The sequence below is a fragment of the Pleurodeles waltl genome, chromosome 12 (genome assembly GCF_031143425.1).
Source record: "Pleurodeles waltl isolate 20211129_DDA chromosome 12, aPleWal1.hap1.20221129, whole genome shotgun sequence".
Classification (NCBI taxonomy): Eukaryota; Metazoa; Chordata; class Amphibia; order Caudata; family Salamandridae; genus Pleurodeles; species Pleurodeles waltl.
The window spans coordinates 168,781,770-168,802,784 of NC_090451.1; the positions used below are offsets into that span (position 1 = coordinate 168,781,770).

Here is a 21,015-nt window from a genome sequence, read left to right on the forward strand (position 1 = left end):
CCATGCACAAGGGTGAAACTTTGGGAAGTACTGGAACATACATAACATTGTTGCAAAATACAACAACGGATGGACCCTATATTGCCAATTTCCTATCTGGAGTGTTGGGAAACTCAGTGTTTGTCCTGACTTGGACCAGGTGGACCTGTTCCAGGATCAGGGGCACTGACCTCTCCAGTCTCTCTGGTGGACTGCAGAGGATGGACTTCCTGGGAACCTGGAGAAAAGGGTTCTCCTGTCGATTCAGTGGATTTGTTCTGTGTGAAGTGACCCCTAATGGTGACCCCTGTCTCCTGCAGGATATAGAGGCACCCTGCAAGTGACCTGGAGGCTATGGGGCCTGGGGAGTTCAGGAAGGGAAGTTAACCTTTCTTGAGGGACATGGAGTGCTGCTGAGAAAGATGCCAGGAAAGATGGAGCAGGTCTTTGGTGCCACGAAATAGCTTCCACAGCAAGGTATGAAGGTCTAAAATGTCAGGCAGGCATGCCTGGAGCTCTCCTTTATTGCTGGGCAATTGTAAAATCAGCTCCTGAAAAATCACAAGCCTTTAATACCTGGGAGGTTTAAAACAGAAACTTTTGTGACTTAGAGTGTGCTGCCAGGTGCAAAACAAGTCAGCCCCCCTCCAAAATTGGCTCTACACGGCTAGAGAAAACAGCCCCTTCCTTTTTAGAGCTATCCGGTGGATCCATAGTACAGCCAGGCAAAGGAAAACACTACGATCCAGAGGCGTCTATGGATCATTCCCACTCCAGGAGGACAAGGCCATGCGTTATTCCCCCACGGTTCAGTTTACCTATATCTTCTGGGGAGGGCCAGGTATCCGAAGGCGAATCAGGCTGCTTTTGAGTGTGTTATGCTAAGCACTCCATTTTGCTTCCTAGGGTAGGCCTGCTCCATTTTGTAAGGCTTATGGGGAGGGCTAAGCCACAGGACCATTGCAAGGTGTCACTCCCATGCCTACTCCCTGCATCCAGTGCAGAGGTTCCCACCTGCATGAACCACTGGCAGGAAAGGTAGCTCCTGCGCCAACTCACGAAAAGATGTGCTTAGTTCCCAGGAGCTTCCAGGACTGGCAGGGTTCCCTTGTGCCAACCAGCAGAAAGACTGCTAGTGCGCCACTTGATACAGGGTGACCTGGCTATATTAAAAAACACAATAGCCACACCAGGAAATACAGTCTTAAAAAAAGAAAAAGGCACATCCTAAACTGATTCAAAGGCAGTGCTACAGGCCGGAATCAGCTCAGGCAAACTCATCCCATAAAATAAAAATTGTATACTTAGGGAAGTGGTGCCGCAGAGACACCACCATCAATTAAGAACACCTTTGGGGGCTTCTAGGAGAGTGGCAGGCCCTCCGCCAGAGCCTTACTGCCTAAACGATTCTGTAACCATGAGTATCCTGGGTGACCTTGAGTGCCTATACAACAGCTTGTATGCCATTTCTGCACTTTTAGAGCTGTGACTTTTACTCTCTTGCTCTTGGATGCAGGGACCTTTGTTTCTAGGTCCTGTGCTGCTAGCAGCATCTACAAAGGTAAAATAGAGAATGAATCCATGAACATATTGTTGAACATCATTGAAAGGTAGCACCATCCTGAAATATTTTAATATTCATTGCATTCTGTTTTGACCTTCTATTTATGTTTTTAAATATTGTGGTAACATCTCTTCAGAGCCAGCAGGCCTGAGCTTTATTAACTGCACCCATATTACTCTGTTAGGCCTGTGGGAGTGGAAGAATTTTTTTTTTTTTTTTTAGATGCAGGGCCTGCTGATGTGCAGACTGTTCAAGGTGTCTTCAGTGCAGCGGGTGCAGGTTACATTTAAGGGGTTACCTCACGTGTGGAACATTTCTGTAGTGTGCTACCCTGTTGGTTGTCAGGCCCTTTAGAGGGTGTCACCATCACCACAGGCATCGCAACCTGACATACTGTTCCCAAATTTGCGAGTAGTATTTAGGAAATAGTAATCCGGTACTTTTCCTTTTTTATGAGGAAAAAGCTCGGGTTTCAGAGTAATTTATTAAGTGGTATTTGTAATGTGTTCCCCGGTGCTCAATCTCTAGCCTGCAGCATCTCCCTGAAGTGAACAATGGACTGCCCTGCCTCGCTATCCTGACAGTCAAGTGCTGAAAGGGGTACATGGTTCACAGTTAAGGGCTCTCCAGTAAAGGGCCCAAATACACTAGGGGCAAAACACCCCAGTTATTACAAGTGGAAGCCAGTAATCCTTTCTGTCCCAAGACCTTTGACCTAGATTCCTGACAGCAGACTAAAAGACAGACACAGAACCACGGAAAAGACTGCTAGAAAACGTTACACTGACATGTGAAGGACTTCCTTTAGCACACATGGCAGAAATTATAGGACTCACTTTCTCGGCTGGGGATAGTAACGACTGGGATTAACTGAGCATCCTGAAAAGTAATCGAAATAAAACTATGATCCATGGGATCATGATGACAGAATACCTCAGAGCAAATGAAGTCCCACAGGGTCTCATAGTAAGAAATTAACCTTTCATTTTCCAACATGATAAAACTTTCAAAAAATATTGGTCACTTATATCTTGGCATTGTAGCCAGAACTGGTTGATTCTTATTATCAAAACTGCAACACGACTATTGGAGGAACTAAAGATGAGATCATCACCGTAGAGGTCCACCTAAAATCATATTTATCCACAGGGGCTCTCAAGAAACGTCTTGAGGAATAAACCAAACCATAAATGAATATGAGATCTACCTGAAGCAGACAAAACATCAAAAACTCAAGAAAGACGTAAGCAAGTTTACGCATGAAAAAGTATACCCCTATATCAGAGATGACTATGTTCCCTCAGGGAGAAATCCAGGGAACAATACGGTCTCAGACTCATAAGACTCGGGCTCCAATAATTCAGACCCTAACATGAAAGGGCAATATCAGGGGAGATGGGACAACAGAAGAAACAGGCGAGCTGGGTTCCGACTAGGTAGAGGGTGGGGTACTTATCCCATGTATCTAGCCCACTTTGCACATGGAACCCTACCACACCAGATGTACACTCCTTAGTTCGAACATTGGGAGCCTCAAGGAGACCAATTCTCACAATATCGCCCCCTTTTTAAGGATCAGGCCAGAGACGCCAGAGGGGCAAGACAAAAAGACAATCCCAAGTTCAATGGGCATCCGACCGAGATTAAGGGAGGATGACTATGAGCAGCATGACAATGGAGAATACACAGAGTCAGGAAAATTAAGCAGGCCCAAGCAGCTGCACAGTCTAATAGTAAATCTAGGTGGTATACCACTGACTGATCCACAGAAACACGTCCTTCAGAAGGGTTTAGGTTTCATTGTGGACAAATTCAGATTGTGCATCGAAGTGAATGATTTTATTAGGAAAATTAAATTAAGATCTTTTTTTGAAGGTCAACGTGCGGGCACTTCAACCTAGGGGGACACAGACCTACACAATAAATATTCCTTAAACCCCCCCTCCCCCCAACATATCTATCCCAGTAGAAATCCTTGCTTTTGAAAAAGCAGCCTGAAGAATATCAGTGAGCTCAACCCAAGCACATTGAGGGTGTTCCATAACACAACGAAGGACAAGAAAAAAGTCTTAAAGGAATTGGCTAACACTAACATAGTGATAAACTAGCATATAAGGGGGGTGCTATTGTGATCTAGACCACTGAGAATTACCAAAAAGAATGTTTGAGACTGTTGGGCGATGAACATAACTATGAAAAACGTAACGAGGACCAAACAGAATTTCTGAAGACTAGGATTAGTAGTATGGTGGAGTGAGCTTTAGTGCACAACTGGATCTCCCAGAAAGAAGAGCATTTCCTAATCAATAGGAATCCAGTAAGTCCACCCTTCTACACTATCCCTAAAATTCATAAGAACCTTGAGACACCCCCTGGTAGACCCATAGTATCACAGATTAACTCTATTTTGGAACCCCTGTCCTGTTATGCAGATGCCTTTTTGAGACCCATAGTCCAAAACACCAATACCTAACATAAAGATACGAAAGACGTATTATGGGCCTCATTATGACCCTGGCGGGCGGCGGAGGCCGCCCGCCAGGATGCCGCCCTCCATAATACCGCTCCGCGGTCAGAAGACCGCGGAGGGTATTATGAGTTTTTCCCTGGGCTGGCGGGCGGTCTCCAAAAGACCGCCCGCCAGCCCAGGGAAAAACTCCCTTCCCACGAGGATGCCGGCTCGTAATCGAGCCGGCGGAGTGGGAAGGTGCGACGGGTGCTACTGCACCCGTCGCGTATTTCACTGTCTGCTACGCAGACAGTGAAATACTAGCGGGGCCCTCTTACGGGGGCCCCACGACAATCCTTACCGCCATCCTGTTCCTGGCGGGCGAGCCGCCAGGAACAGGATGGCGGTAAGGATTGTCAGAATCCCCTCGGCGGCGCAGCGAGCTGCGCCGCCTTGGAGGATTCTTAGGGGCAGTGGAAAACCGGCGGGAGACCGACGGTTTTCCCGTTCTGACCGCGGCCAAAGCGCCGCGGTCAGAATGCCCAAGGGAGCACAGCCGGCCTGTCGGCGGTGCTCCCGCCCCCGTTGGCCCTGGCGGTTCTCTACCGCCAGGGTCATAATGAGGCCCTATGTCTCTTAAAAGTCCGACCCTATGATCCGGAAACTGAGATACTGACGGGACTGGATGCGGAGGGCCTATACACGAGTCTCTCTCACTCTGATACATTATGTATAATTAAGGAGTTTATCTTTAACATAGACTGGGACTACCAAACACCACAAAACATGGTCATAGGATGTTGTTTTTGGGCTCTAACAAATAATTTTTTTGAGTTTCAAGGAACTTTGTACCTTCAGAAACACGGGACCAGCATGGAAAGCGCCTTCGCTCCGGGCCTAGCTGGACTTTATGTCCACCATCTAGAGAAACAGAGAATTTTAAACCCTGCTAACCCACACAGAGAGAGCACAGTATTGTGGAAAAGATACATTAACAATATACTGGTTATCTGGAAAGAGGAAGCAGCACAGGTTTTGACCTTCCTAGAATGGCTGAATAGACAGGATGAGTCCCTGAGATTTACTCACACAATGAGCAAGGAACAACCGGTCTTTTTGGATTCAAACATTATAGCTACCTATGATGCTCTCAAGATAACTAATCACGAAAAACCAACAGCAAGAACTGTCTACTTTCGTATGATAATGCCCACTCCGCCACTTGATGGAGAACCTCCAGTTTGGACAATTACTAAGAGTGAGAAGGAACTGCTTAGAGATAGCAGATTACAAGGAGCAAGCTCAAAAGTTAGCATTGAAGCTGGAGGCAAGGAAGTACCCCCCCAAGATAATCAATCACCCATGAAACGAGTTTGCAATAACAGAGAAGCTCTGTTGGATACTGCTCCTCAAAAGGAAAATGAGGAAAGACCGATATGCATCACAACATTCAATATAGCCTCCAATCAAGTAAGCAAGATTATCAACAAACACTGGCGAATCCTCAAAAGTGGCTCATTGAATATCCCCAAATCCAAGCTCTCACATAAGCGGGACAAAAGTCTTCGAGATATGCTTGTGCAAACCCGTCCACTTCATTCAAACAAGAAACCAGATGGAACCAATCACTTACCACCATCCACAGAACACTACCCATGTGGTGGTTGCAGTGTATGCCATCTAACGAAAGTCATCAAAAAGGTTTCCTTTAACGACATCACGACATGGGACATCAGTTACTTCACCAACTGCAACCCTCAATGAGCAGTATACATGATCACTTGCCCATGTAATCTACACTATGTCGGGATGACCACTCGCAAGGTTAGGACTCGTATCTTCGAATATCGCAGTAACCTTAGATGTGGACTTGCCACTACTAAAATGTCCACCCATTATATAGAGAAAGCATACACAGTAGAAGACTACCAGTGGGTTTTTCTGGAACATCAAAAAGACATTAATTGTGAGTCTATACTGCTTGAAAGAAAACAACGGTGGATCTATAAATTACGCACACACCAGATAGGACTAAATGAGCACATCCCACCGAGCCAGCTGATGAAGCATTAACATCACAATGGCTATCATTTAGTTATACACCTCTGATAGGGAATAAACACAATGCGACCACAGCACACAAATGTAAAGTCTGGTCAAATAACAAGGATTTGTATCCCAACACGTGTTTCGTCACTCAGGTGACTTCATCAAGGCTGTAAAACAATAATATAAGCAAACTTGTATGTAACAATACCCATATTTTACGAAACACAAGTTGTGTAAAACGGTAAATCGTATTTTGTGTACACAAAGGAAGGTGGCAAACAATGTGCGACCCCAGTGAGAAGAGAAGAGAGAGGGTAGGCATGGCACGATAAACAAGCAAAAAGGACTTTGGGTTGTTGTGTAGTTAGCGGGACACCCAAAGTGGAAAATATTCTTTAGAGCATATAGAAAGAAGCCATGTTGCTGGCAAGTTGTGTGCGTGCTCCAGATTAGCAATGTGAGCGCATATCGGAACTAGAACGTGTTAAGGAAGAGTAAGGAATTTTTGTTGTAGGTGAGAGGGTTAAAACTACAAATGTACCTAGACCATCTGGCCAGCTAGGAAATGTTGGAGTGCCCGTAGGAGGCTAGTGCCTGTAGATCTGAAAGAATAAGGATTAAGAGTTGGCAGTAATTGGCCACCGTGAAATCTAAAGAAAGGTAAACGTGGATTTAAAAAAAAAATTATTCAAGGTAGTATAATACCTGGAAAGGTCTGTTAACGGTAGTATCTCTAGAGCATGGGGTATTTGAAGTTGCAGTAGTAACTATGAATACTTGTAGAGGCCCTGATAAGCCTCAACCACCAGAGACCTGCATGGAGGTGAAAAAGAGAAGTGAAATAAGTATTATCCAGCATTTAAGTGAGTAGAAACGAAAAAGTTGATATGGTGGTAGCGAATAATTACCGAAAAAGATAACACCACGGACTGGTCCCAAGACAGACCATATATAGCACTGAGTGCTGAAATACAGAAGTTAAGTTTATGGAAAGTGCGAAAGTGCTGCTAAAAGTTTCTAACAATTGCTCCAAAAGGGGAAAGCCCCTTGGTTTTAAACCGTAGAAATTAGTCCCGAAATGAAACTGTTGGAATGCGACCTAAGCCGCATAGAGAATAATAGTTTGGCCCTAGTACCGTGGTTATATTTGTAACATGAAAAATGCCAGGTTTGTATACAAAAGGTCACATGGCATCGGTGAGCAAGCCGAGTCCGTGTAGACACACGTCAGTCTGTGAAACTGTTAACAGTTAGAACTAACACCGCAGTTCTGAGCAATACTCGTCAAACGGAGCGTTAAAAAGAAAAGAGAACAAGCAAGACCTAGTAACTTACCGCGTCTCTGTGCGGTGCCGGAAAAGTGGTCCGGTTGATCCGAATACGAAGGTACAATGAGGACTTAACAGTTGGAAAAAAAAATGTTATGTAAGGAAAACATGTAATTCATGGTCAGGGTTCAGCCCCTGTTCGACTGCACGAAGTTTCAGAATCCATTTCGCCTCGCATTTGCGAAGGTCTTCAGTTCTATCCCCCCATCTGGGTGAACTGGACACCTGAGTCATGCCATGAAATCTGACGCTGAGAAGATCTTTTTCCCCATGTTGTGAATTGAAGTGCACTGCAAGGGGATAAGTTGTGTTGTGATTCCTGATAGCTCTGACGTGTTCCTGAATACGTTCCTTCAATGGACGTATAGTGCTGCCAACGTAAATCAGACCACAAACACAAATGATGCAATAGACCGTATACCTAGTGTTACAATTCATGAACTCTTTGATATGGTAGGTGATCTTCGTGTTATAAGAGAAGGACACAGTTTTATTGAGGGCTAGTTGACAAGACACACAGCAACCGCACTTGAAAAAACCCATCGGTTTACCAGGAATCCAAGATGAGGGATGTATAGGGGGAGCAAGGAAACTGGGGCACAAGATGTTCCTTAGGGTAGGACCCCTATTGTGTGTAATAACAGGTGAACCTCCAATAGAGTCTTTCAAACTGGAGTCCAGGAGTAACAAGTGCCAGTGCTTTTTGAGAATGCGTAATACTGTCTTGCTGGCAGGGCTATATTGAGTAACAAAAGAAACAGGCCTCTTGTTGGATCTATCTGTGCGAGCTTTTTTATAACCTCTAACCTGTTGGTTTTTGGAGGAAACGCGTCTGCTCGCCAAGGAAATAAGATCTTCTGTGTAGCCCCTGTCTCGGAAACGTTGTGCCAAGTTTTCAAGTTTGTGTTTGAAAATCCCTGTATCACTACAATTGTGACGTACTCTTATCATCTCCCCACAGGGGATAGCCTTTATTTGTGAAAGAGGATGTGCGCTATGTGCATGTAGAATAGAATTACAAGCAGTTGGTTTCCTATACAGTCTGGAGGAAATCTTATTTGCAGTGATGTAAAAAAGTAGGTCCAGAAATTAAATTTGGGCACAATCCACTTTGTGTGTAAAGACTAGGTTAAATTTGTTAGAATTTAAGTGGTCTATGAGTGCACTAAGGTCCTCGTTGCTACCCGTCCAGATGGCCAATATATCTCCCCCAATATAGGATGCGCTAGGTGATGTGCGTAGGGCATTTGGACCAAAGGTGCAACTTCTCAAATTGTCCCATATAGAGATTGGCATATGAGGGAGAACATTTGGCTCCCATAGCTACCCCCTGGCGCTGTTGGTACCAGCTACCTTCATGCAGGAATACATTGTTCTCAAGCACCAGATGTGTTAAATCAAGAAGCATAAGGGTATGTTCATATAATGTGGCATCGCAATCCGCGAGAGTCACCGAGAGCATCTCTAGGCCCATCTCTAAGGGGAGGGAAGTGTAAAGAGAACTTACATCAAGGCTAACAAACATGCACTCCTTTTTCCACTCAATATCTTCCAGTTGGCATAATAAATCCCTGGTGTCCTGTATGTATGAGGGTAAGTTGTGTACTAATGGATGAAGGAAAGAGTCAATATATTCTGAGATGTGTTCAGTAGGTGATCCAATGCCACAAATGATGGGCCTGCCTGGTGGAAAGATCCCTGATTTGTGGACCTTGGGTAAAATGCATATACAGGGTGCCCGGTGTGTATCATTGTATAAATATCTGTATTCCAAATCTGACAGGAGGCACAAATTCTTCCAATGTGTCAATTTGTTTGCTATCAATTTAGTGATCCCAGGCAGGGGGTTATCCTGCAACTGTGTGTATGCCTGTTTGTCACTGAGTTGTCTATTGATTTCAGACACAATCAGATCTGTTCATTACCACAACATTGCCCCCTTTGTCAGCCTCCCTGATGACTATGTCAGTACACGTGGAAAGTCTCTGCAAGGCCAGGAGTTCACGATGGTTGAGGTTGCTGTTTGTTCTGGGTGCACAGGTCTTGAATTTGTCTTCGAGGTGAAACAATTCTGTACTAACTGCTTTGTAAAAAACATCAATGTTGTTTTCAGGGGGTAATACTGGCACAAAGGTGGATTTGGGTTTGAACCCGCAATCGAGATCCAAATTTGGTGGAATGCCTAAATTGGACAGTAATTCGTCAAAAGAAGGGGTCGGTAGGGTAGTAGTGTCTAATGAAAGGATCATGTGAATGTCTTGCAAGTCCTTGATAGATTGGTTACAATCTTGTGAGGGGATGTGAGAGGTTTTGTTAGTCACAGGTTTGTTGAGAAAAAACTTTTTGAGTTTGAGATGACGTATGAATTTGAAAAGATCAATATGTATGTTGGAAAAGTCAGGTTTGGAAGTAGGACAGAAGCCCAGACCCTTTTTCAAAACATTTATTTCATATGTAGACAAATCAAGGGTAGACAGATTAATAACCTGCATGGAGTCTCCTAGTGGGGTGGGGGTATCAGATTCGTTATAGCTGTTCATGTTCTTGGGGTTTTTGAAGTGGACCGAGTTGTTACACCCTCCCTGCTGTTTGTTGTTATGTTTTCTCCCCCCCCCTTACGGGTGGGTTTGGATTTGTACTTGGTCTGTTGAAATTTTGGCGTACCCCACTCCTGTATGGGCCCAGTTCCTCTAAAAAAGACAATTGTTGAGGGGCACTTTGAAGAGGTAGGTTACTAGAGGACCCCTCTGAAGACGACTCAAGGCCATTACTTGAGAGATTGGAAACGTCTGATAGACTGCTGGTGGCTGACCCAACCGGGGTAGTAGTCTTGGGTGTTTTACTGCTGGCATCTTTGTTAACCTGATCAAATCTATGTGCAAATGTATATATTCGACCATTGCTATAGTCGTTCTCATCCCTGATTAGTTTCCTCATTTTCTTATCCTTAATGTACAGTTGGTACCCATTGGTACCCATTGAGTATCTCCTTTAAAATATTATAATTTTTGTTGGTTGCCTCAGGGAGATTGAGATTCTTAATCTCTTCCTCAAGGGAAGCAATGTCAAGCAATAGTTTATTCCTCTTTCTGTCAGCATGTTTGATGAGTATGTTGATCATGCCAAAAGAGGTGGAAGAGATTAAGGCCCTCATTCCTACATTGGCGGGCGGCGGTTGCCGCCCGCCATGCGGGAACCTCCAATCTGCCGCCATGCGGTCAAAAGACCGCTGGCGGCATTCCGACCTTCCCGCTGGGCCAGCGGGTGCTAACAATGTTAGCGCCCGCCGGCCCAGCGGGAAGGGGGCCTGCAACATTGAAGCTGGCTCCGAATGGAGCCGGCGGTGTTGCAGGTGTGCGACGGGTGCAGTTGCACCCGTCGCGCTTTTCACTGTCTGCTTGGCAGACAGTGAAAAGCAGGCTGGGGCCCTGTTAGGGGGCCCCTGCACTGCCCATGCCAGTGGCCAGTGCAGGGGCCCCCAGGGGCCCCAGGACACCTGTTCCCGACAGCCTCTTCCTGGCGGTGTAAACCGCCAGAAACAGGCTGGCGGGAAGGGGGTCAGAATCCCCTGGGCAGCGCTGCTTGCAGCGCTGCCCTGGCGGATTTGCCCAGCCAGGGGAATGTTTGACATTGTTCAGCATTCCGTCCATCACTTGTTCTTTTTGCATTTAAATGCTAAGCACAACACAGAGTTAAAGACTGCCTGAGCTTAAATGAAGGATAAGCATCAAGCGCAACTAGTCAACTCCACCAGGTGGATGCCATGATTTTGAATCCTCCAAGCATCAAGATCTAAGTTTCTTGTGCAGTCAGATCAGTAAGAAAAAGGAGAACTGGTAAAGTAGTGCACTTGTACGGTGGAGTGGAGCAAAGATGTGTAAACTTCTGGATAAGTGCACACTACCATCACACAGAACAGCCTTAAAAAGTCATTCCAGACCTGCCAAAAGGTGGTTGACAGCAATAGGATGGCAATAGAAGGTCCAAGTGCTCCAAGTGTTTTGTGTTGTGATAAATGAGAAACAGGACAATAGACTGACAGACATCTTCCTACTTCAATAAAAACTCAGGAGGTGCACAGTGAGCCGAGCATCCTACGCAACAACCTATATTTAATCTCTCACTTATATAACCGGCTCAATTAACGACCTTTTTCTATTTTGTCGATTTCCTTATTTTACCTTTTCTTATTACTGAACTCTGCTTTGTTCCCTATTTACGTCTCTCTATCGATTGCTCCGGTGAGTCAGCTCGCCACACCTTTGATTTTTTTTCTAAACAGTCAATTGTTATAACAAACCTTGATGAGCTTAACTTACCACTTAGGGCAAAAGACAGACTGGGGCACAGGAGCTCGTCAAATTTATGAATGAGGGTGTCCAGTGGCTCGCGCAAGAAAACCCCTGCAGAAGAACAGCCTTTCAATTGCAAAGCTTCATTGGGAAAGGCAGTACTGCCTCTGCTTTAAAGGTGTGCTTTGCTACAACTCCATGAAATCTAATCAAACTCCAAGAATGAGAACAGAGAAAAAAGTATCAGTAAAATTTAGAGCACACTGCTGCTAGCACTGAGCATGGCAACACACAGAGCAACTTAAAAGGTGTTCTTTGGTGGGTGTTTTTTGGCGGAGGCAAGTTGTCTCTGACCTGCTGCTAACAGGACTTTTTATTTGCTTTAGTAAAGAAGTAAACTTACCTTTCAAAAGCGTCGAAATCGCTTCTACTTGCCATCATCATCTGTAATGGGCAAGGTCAGGCATCAGTTGGAAAATTCTGAAAGATTAAAAAGTGATGGATGAAATTGCCCTGGGCACTGAAAATTATGCTGGGGAGCATTTTCCTCCGCCTTTTTATCCTGTCTGTGCTCTTACAGACAAATCCGGCAGCAAGAGGATCATTTGTGGGATAAATTGTGCATAATGTAGCTATGTCAAACTAAATTAATCCGACATACATATTAACTTAATTCAACAATTCAATAGGTCAGAACAAGGAAAAGGGAAAACAGGCATACACAAACAGATTAAATCAAAATACTTATATTGTTGGAAGCAACAAACCTCAAAAACCTGCAATACACTAATCATGTACAGTCAGTCCAAAGTCCATTATCATAGATGAATGCATACGAGTCCACTTTCATATTAACTGAAATATGTCTTTTGTGTGAATCCACCAACCCAGGGCTTCGATCTTTCTTACAAGAGAAGTGGCACAGCGTCAACGTTTCTGTCTCCGGTGTCACAAGTCTGTGAGACCATCATCAGGACCATAAATATTAATGGGCTTTCATGGCAACCGACAATCAAGAATAGATATAGCTGGTGGTGAATTACTTATACCATCCGCTTGAAATAGGCAGGGTAATTGAATTAGGTTAAGATAAAATTACTCAATGTTCATGCTCACAATAGGCAAGCAAAGTCACGCGGAAGGCTACCGCTAGATTCCTCGGCTGAACTTACAATAAGAAACTTCTCTATCACAAGCATGACATTCAGTCATTTTATCTCAACCTAATTCACTTACTGTGCCTATTTCAGGCGAACTGTCTAAGTCATTCACCAGCTACATCTGTCCTTTATTGTGGGTTGATATGAAAGTCCATTAATATTTATGGTCCTGATGGTGGTCTCACGGGCTTATGACACCAGAGACTGAAACGTTGACGCTGTGCCAATTCTCTTTTGAGAAAGTTCAAAGCCATGGTTTGCGGGATTCACCCAAAATACTTATTCCAGTTACTATGAGATTGGACTCTTACATGCACGTATATCTATGATAATGGACCGAGTGTACATGATAAGTGTATGCCAAGTTTTCAGCATTTGCTGCACCCAACAGTATAAATATTTTAATGTAATCTCTTTCGTGTACGCCCGTTTCATCTCTTCTTTTTCCTGACTAACTGAATTATTGAATTAAGTTAGTATGTATGTCAGTTTACTTCCGTTTGCTATCTAGCTGCTTTATGCACAATATATTCTGCAAATGATTCCCTTGCTAGCGCTTTAACTTTTTGACTATTGATAACCCAGGCTCCCTAGGGGTATTGGGCTATCCATCTCTTCTGTGGGACTTACAGACACTTCATGAAAGACAGATCGAACTGCTAAGTCACAAGCCCTATATGGCAAATAAAGGCTCCACATATGTGATTTGACACTAGCGGGCCTTGTTGTGAGAAGCTGTTTGCGTGCCTATGACACTGCAAAATTCAGGACTCACGCCTAGACAGCCTCCACTGCAGGGAAACTCTTTAAACAGAAAAATATTCATAATTTTTCATCTCAATTGTGCCACTGTAGAGGAGGGTGAAAAATGACAGGAAAATGCAATGGAAGCTACTACAGGAAGGACCAGTGATTGAATGATTAAAGCATTTCCATCCATCACTTTAGGCCTAGACCTCCAACCAACCTCCTGCTCTCCTGGACCCCCATCAACGACAACAGCACCAATGAAATCATGAAAACCATACTCACCGGCTCTCCATCTGACCCCTGCCCTCACCACATCCTCAACAAAGCAAGCTCTGTCATCGCAACCCAACTACGGAAGATCATCAACAGCTCCTTTGAGTCCGCCACCTTCCCAGAGAGCTGGAAACACGCTGAGTTCAATGCCCTCTTTAAAAAAAACAAGGCGGACCCAAAGGTCCTCAAGAACGTCTGGCCTATCTCCCTGCTCCCCTTCCCAGCAAAAGTCATTGAGAAGGCCGTCAACAGACAACTAACCTGCTTCCTAGAGGAGAACCACATCCTGGACCCTTCACAATCTGGATTCCGCAGCAAGCACAGCACCGAAACCGCCCTCATCACCACCACCGACGACATCAGAACCATACTGGACAGCGGCGAAACCACGGCCCTCATCCTCCTTGACCTCTCGGCCGCATTTGACACTGTCTGGTACCACACCCTACACTCATGCCTCAGAAATGCTGGAATCCGTGACAGAGCCCTGGACTGGGTCACCTCCTTTCTCACCGGCAGAACCCAGAGAGTCCGCATCCCCCCATTCCGCTCGGAGGCCACCAAAATCATCTGCGGCGTACCTCAGGGTTTGTCCCTCAGCCCGACCCTCTTCAGCGTCTGCATGGCCCCGCTTGCTAACATCGCCCGATTCCACAACCTCAACATCATCTCATATGCCGACAACACCCAGCTGATCCTCTCCCTCACCAAGGACTCCGCCAAGACCTACCTCCACGAAGGAATGAAGGCCATCGCCGAATGGATGAAGAGCAGCTGCCTCAAACTCAATTCCGACAAGACGGAAGTCCTCATCTTCGGCTCCACCCCCTCTGCATGGGATGACTCCTGGTGGCCTGCCACTCTCGGAACCGCTCCGACTCCCACTTACCACGCATACAACCTAGGATTCATCCTGGACCCATCACTATCCAAGACCCAGCAAGTCAACGCCATCTCCTCCTCCTGCTTCAACACCCTCCACATGCTCCGAAAGATCTACAAATGGATACCCACAGAAACCAGAAGAACAGTCACCCAAGCCCTCGTAAGCAGCAAACTGGACTACGGAAATGCCCTCTACTCAGGAACCACGGCCAACCTCCAGAAGAGGTTGCAACGCATTTAGAACGCTTCTGTACGCCTCATCGTGGACATCCCCTGCCACTGCCACATCACAGACAACCTGAAATACCTGTGCTGGTTCCCAGTCAACAGGAGAATCACCTTCAAACTCCTCACCCACGCTCACAAAGCACTGCACAACACCAGACCAGACTACCTCAACAGACGACTCTCTTTCTACACCCCAACCCGGCATCTCTGCTCTGCCGACCGCACCCTCGCAACCGTTCCATGTGTCCGCAGAACTACAACTGGCAGTAAATCATTCTTGCACCTTGCTGCCAAAACGTGGAACACTCTTCCCACCCACCTGAGCCAGACCAAAGACCTCCTTCCCTTCTGGAAGCTTCTCTAGACCTGGCTGTTCGATCAGTAGCAGCACCTCCTTACCACCTTCTCCCCTCTCCCCTCCTCAGCGCCTTGAGACCCTCATGGGTGAGTAGTACGCTTTACAAATCCCCTGATCGATTGACTGAAAGCACACCAGGTGTCTGGTTAAAACTTAAATCGAATAGCAAAAGCACAGCTCCAGGTGGGCTGGATTAAAGTCCACAGCTCTGTTGGCAGCTCCTCTGATGTCTGAGAAAAACTGCCCCCTGGTAGTATTAAAGAATCATTGTAGTTTGTCCATAACTGGATTTCAATCAATCAGTGATTTGTTAAGCGCACTACTCACCCGGAAGGGTCTCACGGTGCTGGGGTGGGGCAGGGGAGGGTTGGGTGGTACTGCTCAAAGAGCCAGGTCTTGAGGTGCTTCCTGAAGGTCAGGAGGTCCTGGGTCAGACGTAGGTTGAGAGGGAGGGAGTTCCAGGTTTTGGCGGCAAGGTGGGAAAAGGATCTACCGCCAGATGTGGTGCGGTAAATGCGGGGAATGGTAGCAAGGGCGAGGTTGGCGGAGCGGAGTTGGCGTGTAGGGATGTGGAAGTTGAGGTGCTCATTGAGGTAGGCCGGTCCGGTATCATGGAGAGCTTTGTGAGCGTCGATCAGGAGCTTGAAGACGATCCTTTTGTTGATGGGGAGTCAGTGGAGATCTCTGAGGTGGGCTGAGATGTGTTCGTGGCGAGGGAGGTTGAGGATGAGTCGTGCAGAGGCGTTCTGGATGCGCTGGAGTCTCTTCTGGAGCTTGGCCGTTATTCCAGCGTAGAGGGCGTTGCCATAGTCCAGTCTACTGCTGACGACGGCGTGTGTGACCGTTCTTCTGATCTCCACAGGGATCCATCTGAAGGTCTTGCGGAGCATGCGAAGGGTGTTGTAGCATGAGGATGTGATGGTGTTGACCTGCTGGGTCATGGAGAGAGAAGACTCCAGTATGAAGCAGAGGTTGCGTGCGTGGGTGGTGGGCTTTGGAGCCGATCCCATGGTGGCAGACCACCAGGAGTTGTCCCATGCTGATCTGTTCGGGCCAAAGATGATGATCTCAGTTTTCTCTGAGTTTAGCTTGAGGTGGCTTTCCTTCATCCAGTTGGCGATGGCGTGGAGTCCAGTGTGGAGGTTGATCTTAGCGTCTGCTGGGTCTTTCGTGAGAGAGAGGATGACCTGTGTGTCATCTGCATAGGAGACGATGCTGAGGCCATGGGATCGAACGATGTTGGCGAGCAGAGCCATGTTGACATTGAAGAGGGTGGGGCTGAGCGAGGATCCCTGGGGAACTACACATATGGTGTTGGTGGCCTTGGAAAGGAACGGGGGAAGGCGGACTCTCTGGGTTCTTCCAGAGAGGAAGGAGGTGAGCCAGTCCAGGGCTCTGTGGCGAATTCGGGCATTGGAGAGGCGTGTGCGAAGGGTGTGGTGGCAGACGGTGTCGAAGGCTGCAGAAAGGTTAAGAAGGATGAAGGCAACAGTTTCTCCTCTGTCGAGTCTGCTCCTGATGTCGTCGGTGCAGGCAATAAGGGCGGTCTCGGTGCTGTGGTTCTTACGGAAACCTGACTGGGAGACGTCGAGGAGGCAGTTGTCCTCCAGGAAGCGGGATAGCTAGTTCTTGACTATCTTCTCAGTTACCTTCACGGGGTATGGGAGAAGGGAGATGGGTTGGTAGTTTTTGAGGTCTTCTGGGTCAGCAATGGATTTGTTTTTAGCAGGGAGTTGACTTCAGCGTGTTTCCAGCTCTCTGGGAAGATAGCGGTCTCGATGGAGATGTTGATGATGGTCCGGAGCTGGGGATCGATGATTTGGATGGCTTTATTGAAGATGTGGGGAGAGCAGGGGTCAGCGGGTGAGCCAGAGTGGATGGTGCTCATGGTCTTGGTGGTTTCCTCATTGTCGGTGGGGGTCCAGGCGTTCAGGATGTAGGTGTGGCAGGGTGTTCTGGGGTCAACCTTGGCGGAGGTGGGGGGGGTGGTGGTGTGAAGCTTCCATGAATGTCGATGATCTTGCTGTAAAAGAAGGTGGCAAGGGAGTCATAGACGTCTTGTGAGTGGGGTGGGTCAGCGGAGCAGGGCTTGGGGTTGGTGAGTTCCTTGATGATGCTGAAGAGCTCCTTGCTATTGTGTGTGTTGTCAATTCGCTCTTTGTAAAAAGATCTTTTGGTGGCTTGGATGAGCTGGTGATGTTTGCATATGGCTGATTTGAGGACGGCGTGGTTGTTTTCTGATTTAATTGCCTGCACTTAAATTTTTCAACTGTTTCTAAGAATTTATGCGACACAAAGGTATAATTTCAGCCCAAACCTGTATTTTTAGCTGCGGAGATTGAGCTACTCAGATCAGTCCTGGCTGAATTGATCTCAATTGAATAATAAGGTAGTTCATAACTGCCACAAGCCTGGCTCTCCATCAGTTCCTTGGGGTAATGCTGGATGCAGGGATTTTGGTCAGCAAGACTAATTGCCTACATATAATCATTACAATAAAATTCTCAATCACTGCATGGAATTTGTACAAGAAGGGACACGGAGTTATGTTTAAATAATTGTTGGAAGACAGGGAGAACTAAGTAACCTAAAATTATGTAAAACCATGTAAAATGTAGATTACGGACAATAAACCCTCCAAGCCAGAACCAAAGCAGAACTTCAGTGATGGTGGTAAACTGCTGCACCCCCAAAAGAAGACAAAAGGCTTCAATTACAATGTTGCAAAAAAGAAAAAAAAAGTCACCAACATCCCAAAATTACAAGGCGCTGCATAACTTGCGCCCAAAGTTACACATGACACGACAGAAACAGATATACCATTATTTTACTGAGGAAAGGCATTTAGATTAAAAGTAGTGCTTAATTTGAGCCAGTAGCTGCTGATGGAGGCCACTGCCAGTTATTTTGGGGGGCTGCCACTTATTTTCTGCCTCAGACCTTTACTGAGGGAAAAGCACACAAAGCAGAAAAAGGAGGAAGAAAAAGACAGAAAAAGCTTCACAAATGGAGAAATACAGAAACCTGCTGGAGTGAGATAAAGAGGGAGGAAGTGTTTGGTATTGGATTAAAGAGGCATGAGGTGAACCGAAGACTAAAGAGCTTTGGTATTCGGTGCACTGACATTTAATTGCACAGGTCGAGAGTATCCAAGCAGAGCTTCAGGCACCGGCACTCTTTCTTTTACAAATTGAGCACTGATGAAAGGTAATGCAAAGTTAAAAGAAAAAAGGTACAATACAGGTCTAGTAGCCTATCTGCAGTGTGCTGATCTGGGAAGAGGCCATGCCGTGCTGGAGTTCCCTACATTGCTGAATGAGTGCACAGGGAACAAAGGGAGGTCACTAGGATGAGGCTCATTTGCTTCTAAGGATTACGGACTCCGTTTAATTTCTTGTCCACTATGATAAATAGTACTTTTGCTTTGGGTGCTGGAGTTGCAAAACGGTACAGAGGAAAAGACAGCGACCTCTTGCACCAAGTGATGCACTCGCAATGCTGAAGATGAAGTGACAGCACAATGAGAGTCACAGGGACTCTCTCGATCAGCAACTGCCTCAAACACTTGAGAACTAAAAGGAATGTTAGCATCGAAGTCTTTTTTGGCTCCCACTTCCTTTCTAACTGATGGATCAATGAGGTAGATGCACGCAGCCGACGTTGAGTGTCGTCTGCGAGTAATAAGCTTGAAAACTGTCATCCTTCCGCTTCTTAAAATTGTAAAAGAGTGGAATTAAGTGACATGCAAACTCAATTTCTTGTTAATATTGCCATTTTTTAGGATGATGGGATGACGTCGTACCTGAGAGGCGACCAAAAATCATAGGCAAAGAAGCTGATTCACTAGGACTTCAAAACATCGGACTCTAAAATACACTGGTCTGAATGAAGATTCCCATTGCTGAAAAACAGTGAAGACCCACTCTCACTTGCCTTAATAGCATGTTTTACACGATACCAATAAATGCTAATTTTCCTTTAAAGAAAATGTCTGTGGTCATGTTAGGCAGCTGTGGTGGTCTCGGATTTGAAATGCTTAAAATTACCATAAAAATTTAACTTCGCAAAGCAACATATCCAATACGTCAACCTTCATTATAAAGTTACAGAGGACTAGTGAGATGAACAATCTATTGTAATGTACATCTTCCAAACTTTCCTCCTAAATGTATAGTCCCCAACTCAATAGCCAACATCCTGAACTTCAAATAGCTAGAAGAATAGAATAGAAATAGGAAAGGAAAGGAAAGCAATGTAGACACACCTGTTTTATACCGTTTGACAAACGCATATCCAAGCAACATTATTGCATGGTTACTTTAGTTACTTACTTCACCTGGATATGTTGACTGGTCTGAATATGTTGACCTGGGAGAGAAGTATTTTAATTCAAGAGCACCTTCACCTACCTTCAGCTCTTTCACAACTCGCTTGATAAGGTAATTTCCCAGTTCCACTCCCTGCAGGCCCTGCTGAGCCAGGCTTATAGAGTAAAAAATGGCTGCTGAAATCTTGTCCTCATCTTCAGTTTGAAAAGCAGAGACTTCCTTCACTATGGCCTGCGTAGAACAGAATTCAAAATTTAACTCTGTGCCAACACTCAATTCACAGGTAGTCAAGACAGTCAAAATTGTAAATAGCATCCCTTCAATAAATCCTTACCTTTGAGGAACCCATGTAGCATACAAGGATAAATCATGCCTATCACAGTAACATGTACAGCCTACTAACCAGGGGCTGTAGCCCCTGATTTCTGGTCATGACATTGGTTACATGATCTTCCATTTTTTTTTTTTTCCTGATTTAGGAGTTTTGAAGAGAACCACACATCCACATAAAAATAACCAGAGCACTAATGTAGCCAGCAAAGTGTACAAGAGTGAAGGAATGGTAAAGGAGTAGTTGGAATCAAGCCACATGTGTGGGACAAGAGCATATCTGGTGCCCCCATTCACTACCTCTGTCATAACAAGTTCTATGCTAAATTCTAACCTGAAAGGTCCAGTCTTCAGTTTAAGTGATTCTATTATGCTGTTATATTTTAATTTAGTGGGCGCCCAGACTTCTGACCTGCGTCAGGGTTTTCAGTCAAAAGAAATGTTAATGGATCACATAAAGGATGAATGAATGAAAGGAACTTATAAAAGGTATAATTGCACTTTTACCTGGAAACATCTTGGCGCTACCAACTAGCCACAGCACAGGCCAATTAGGAGTATATGCCTAAAGGCTAAATAATCTTGTTATTAGTGACTTTCTAAAAGCAGAATGGTCTTTCGAGGCCTGGAGGTCAGATGGCACAGTGTTTCAAACTTTGGTCGCAAGGTAAGAGAATTACCTGCCCCCTAACCATTAAGCTTGACTCTAGGAACCACAACTAGCTTTCCTGCAGCACATCTCAGAAGCCTTTTCATAGTGTACCAGCAAAAGTTATTCCTGGTAGATTCCGGTCTGCTGTTATGAAGGGTTTTTGAGCAAGACAGGGAGCCTTAAACATGGACCTCTTTCTAACCGGAAGCCAGTGAAAACGAGACAATTACTTGGAGATGGACTGATGTTTATGGAACCTGAGTATAAGACGTGCAGCCACGTTTTGCACTATCTGCAATCTATTTAAGTGCTGCAGGTTAATCCCTTGATAGAGGACATTGCAGTAGTCTAAGCAGGAGGAACTCAGAGCCACCTCCATCTTACATAAAT

The 21,015-nt window shown here is 45.6% G+C and overlaps 1 protein-coding gene across 1 annotated transcript in view; it reads right to left on the minus strand.

Moving 5' to 3' along the window:
- Nucleotides 1-21,015, minus strand: part of MLYCD (malonyl-CoA decarboxylase) — a 471,153-nt gene that overhangs the window by 172,006 nt on the left and 278,132 nt on the right. The window contains exon 4 of the mRNA XM_069216838.1: nucleotides 19,725-19,874. Within this exon, the coding sequence (XP_069072939.1) occupies nucleotides 19,725-19,874 (150 nt within the window). The remainder of the gene's footprint in view (nucleotides 1-19,724; nucleotides 19,875-21,015) is intronic.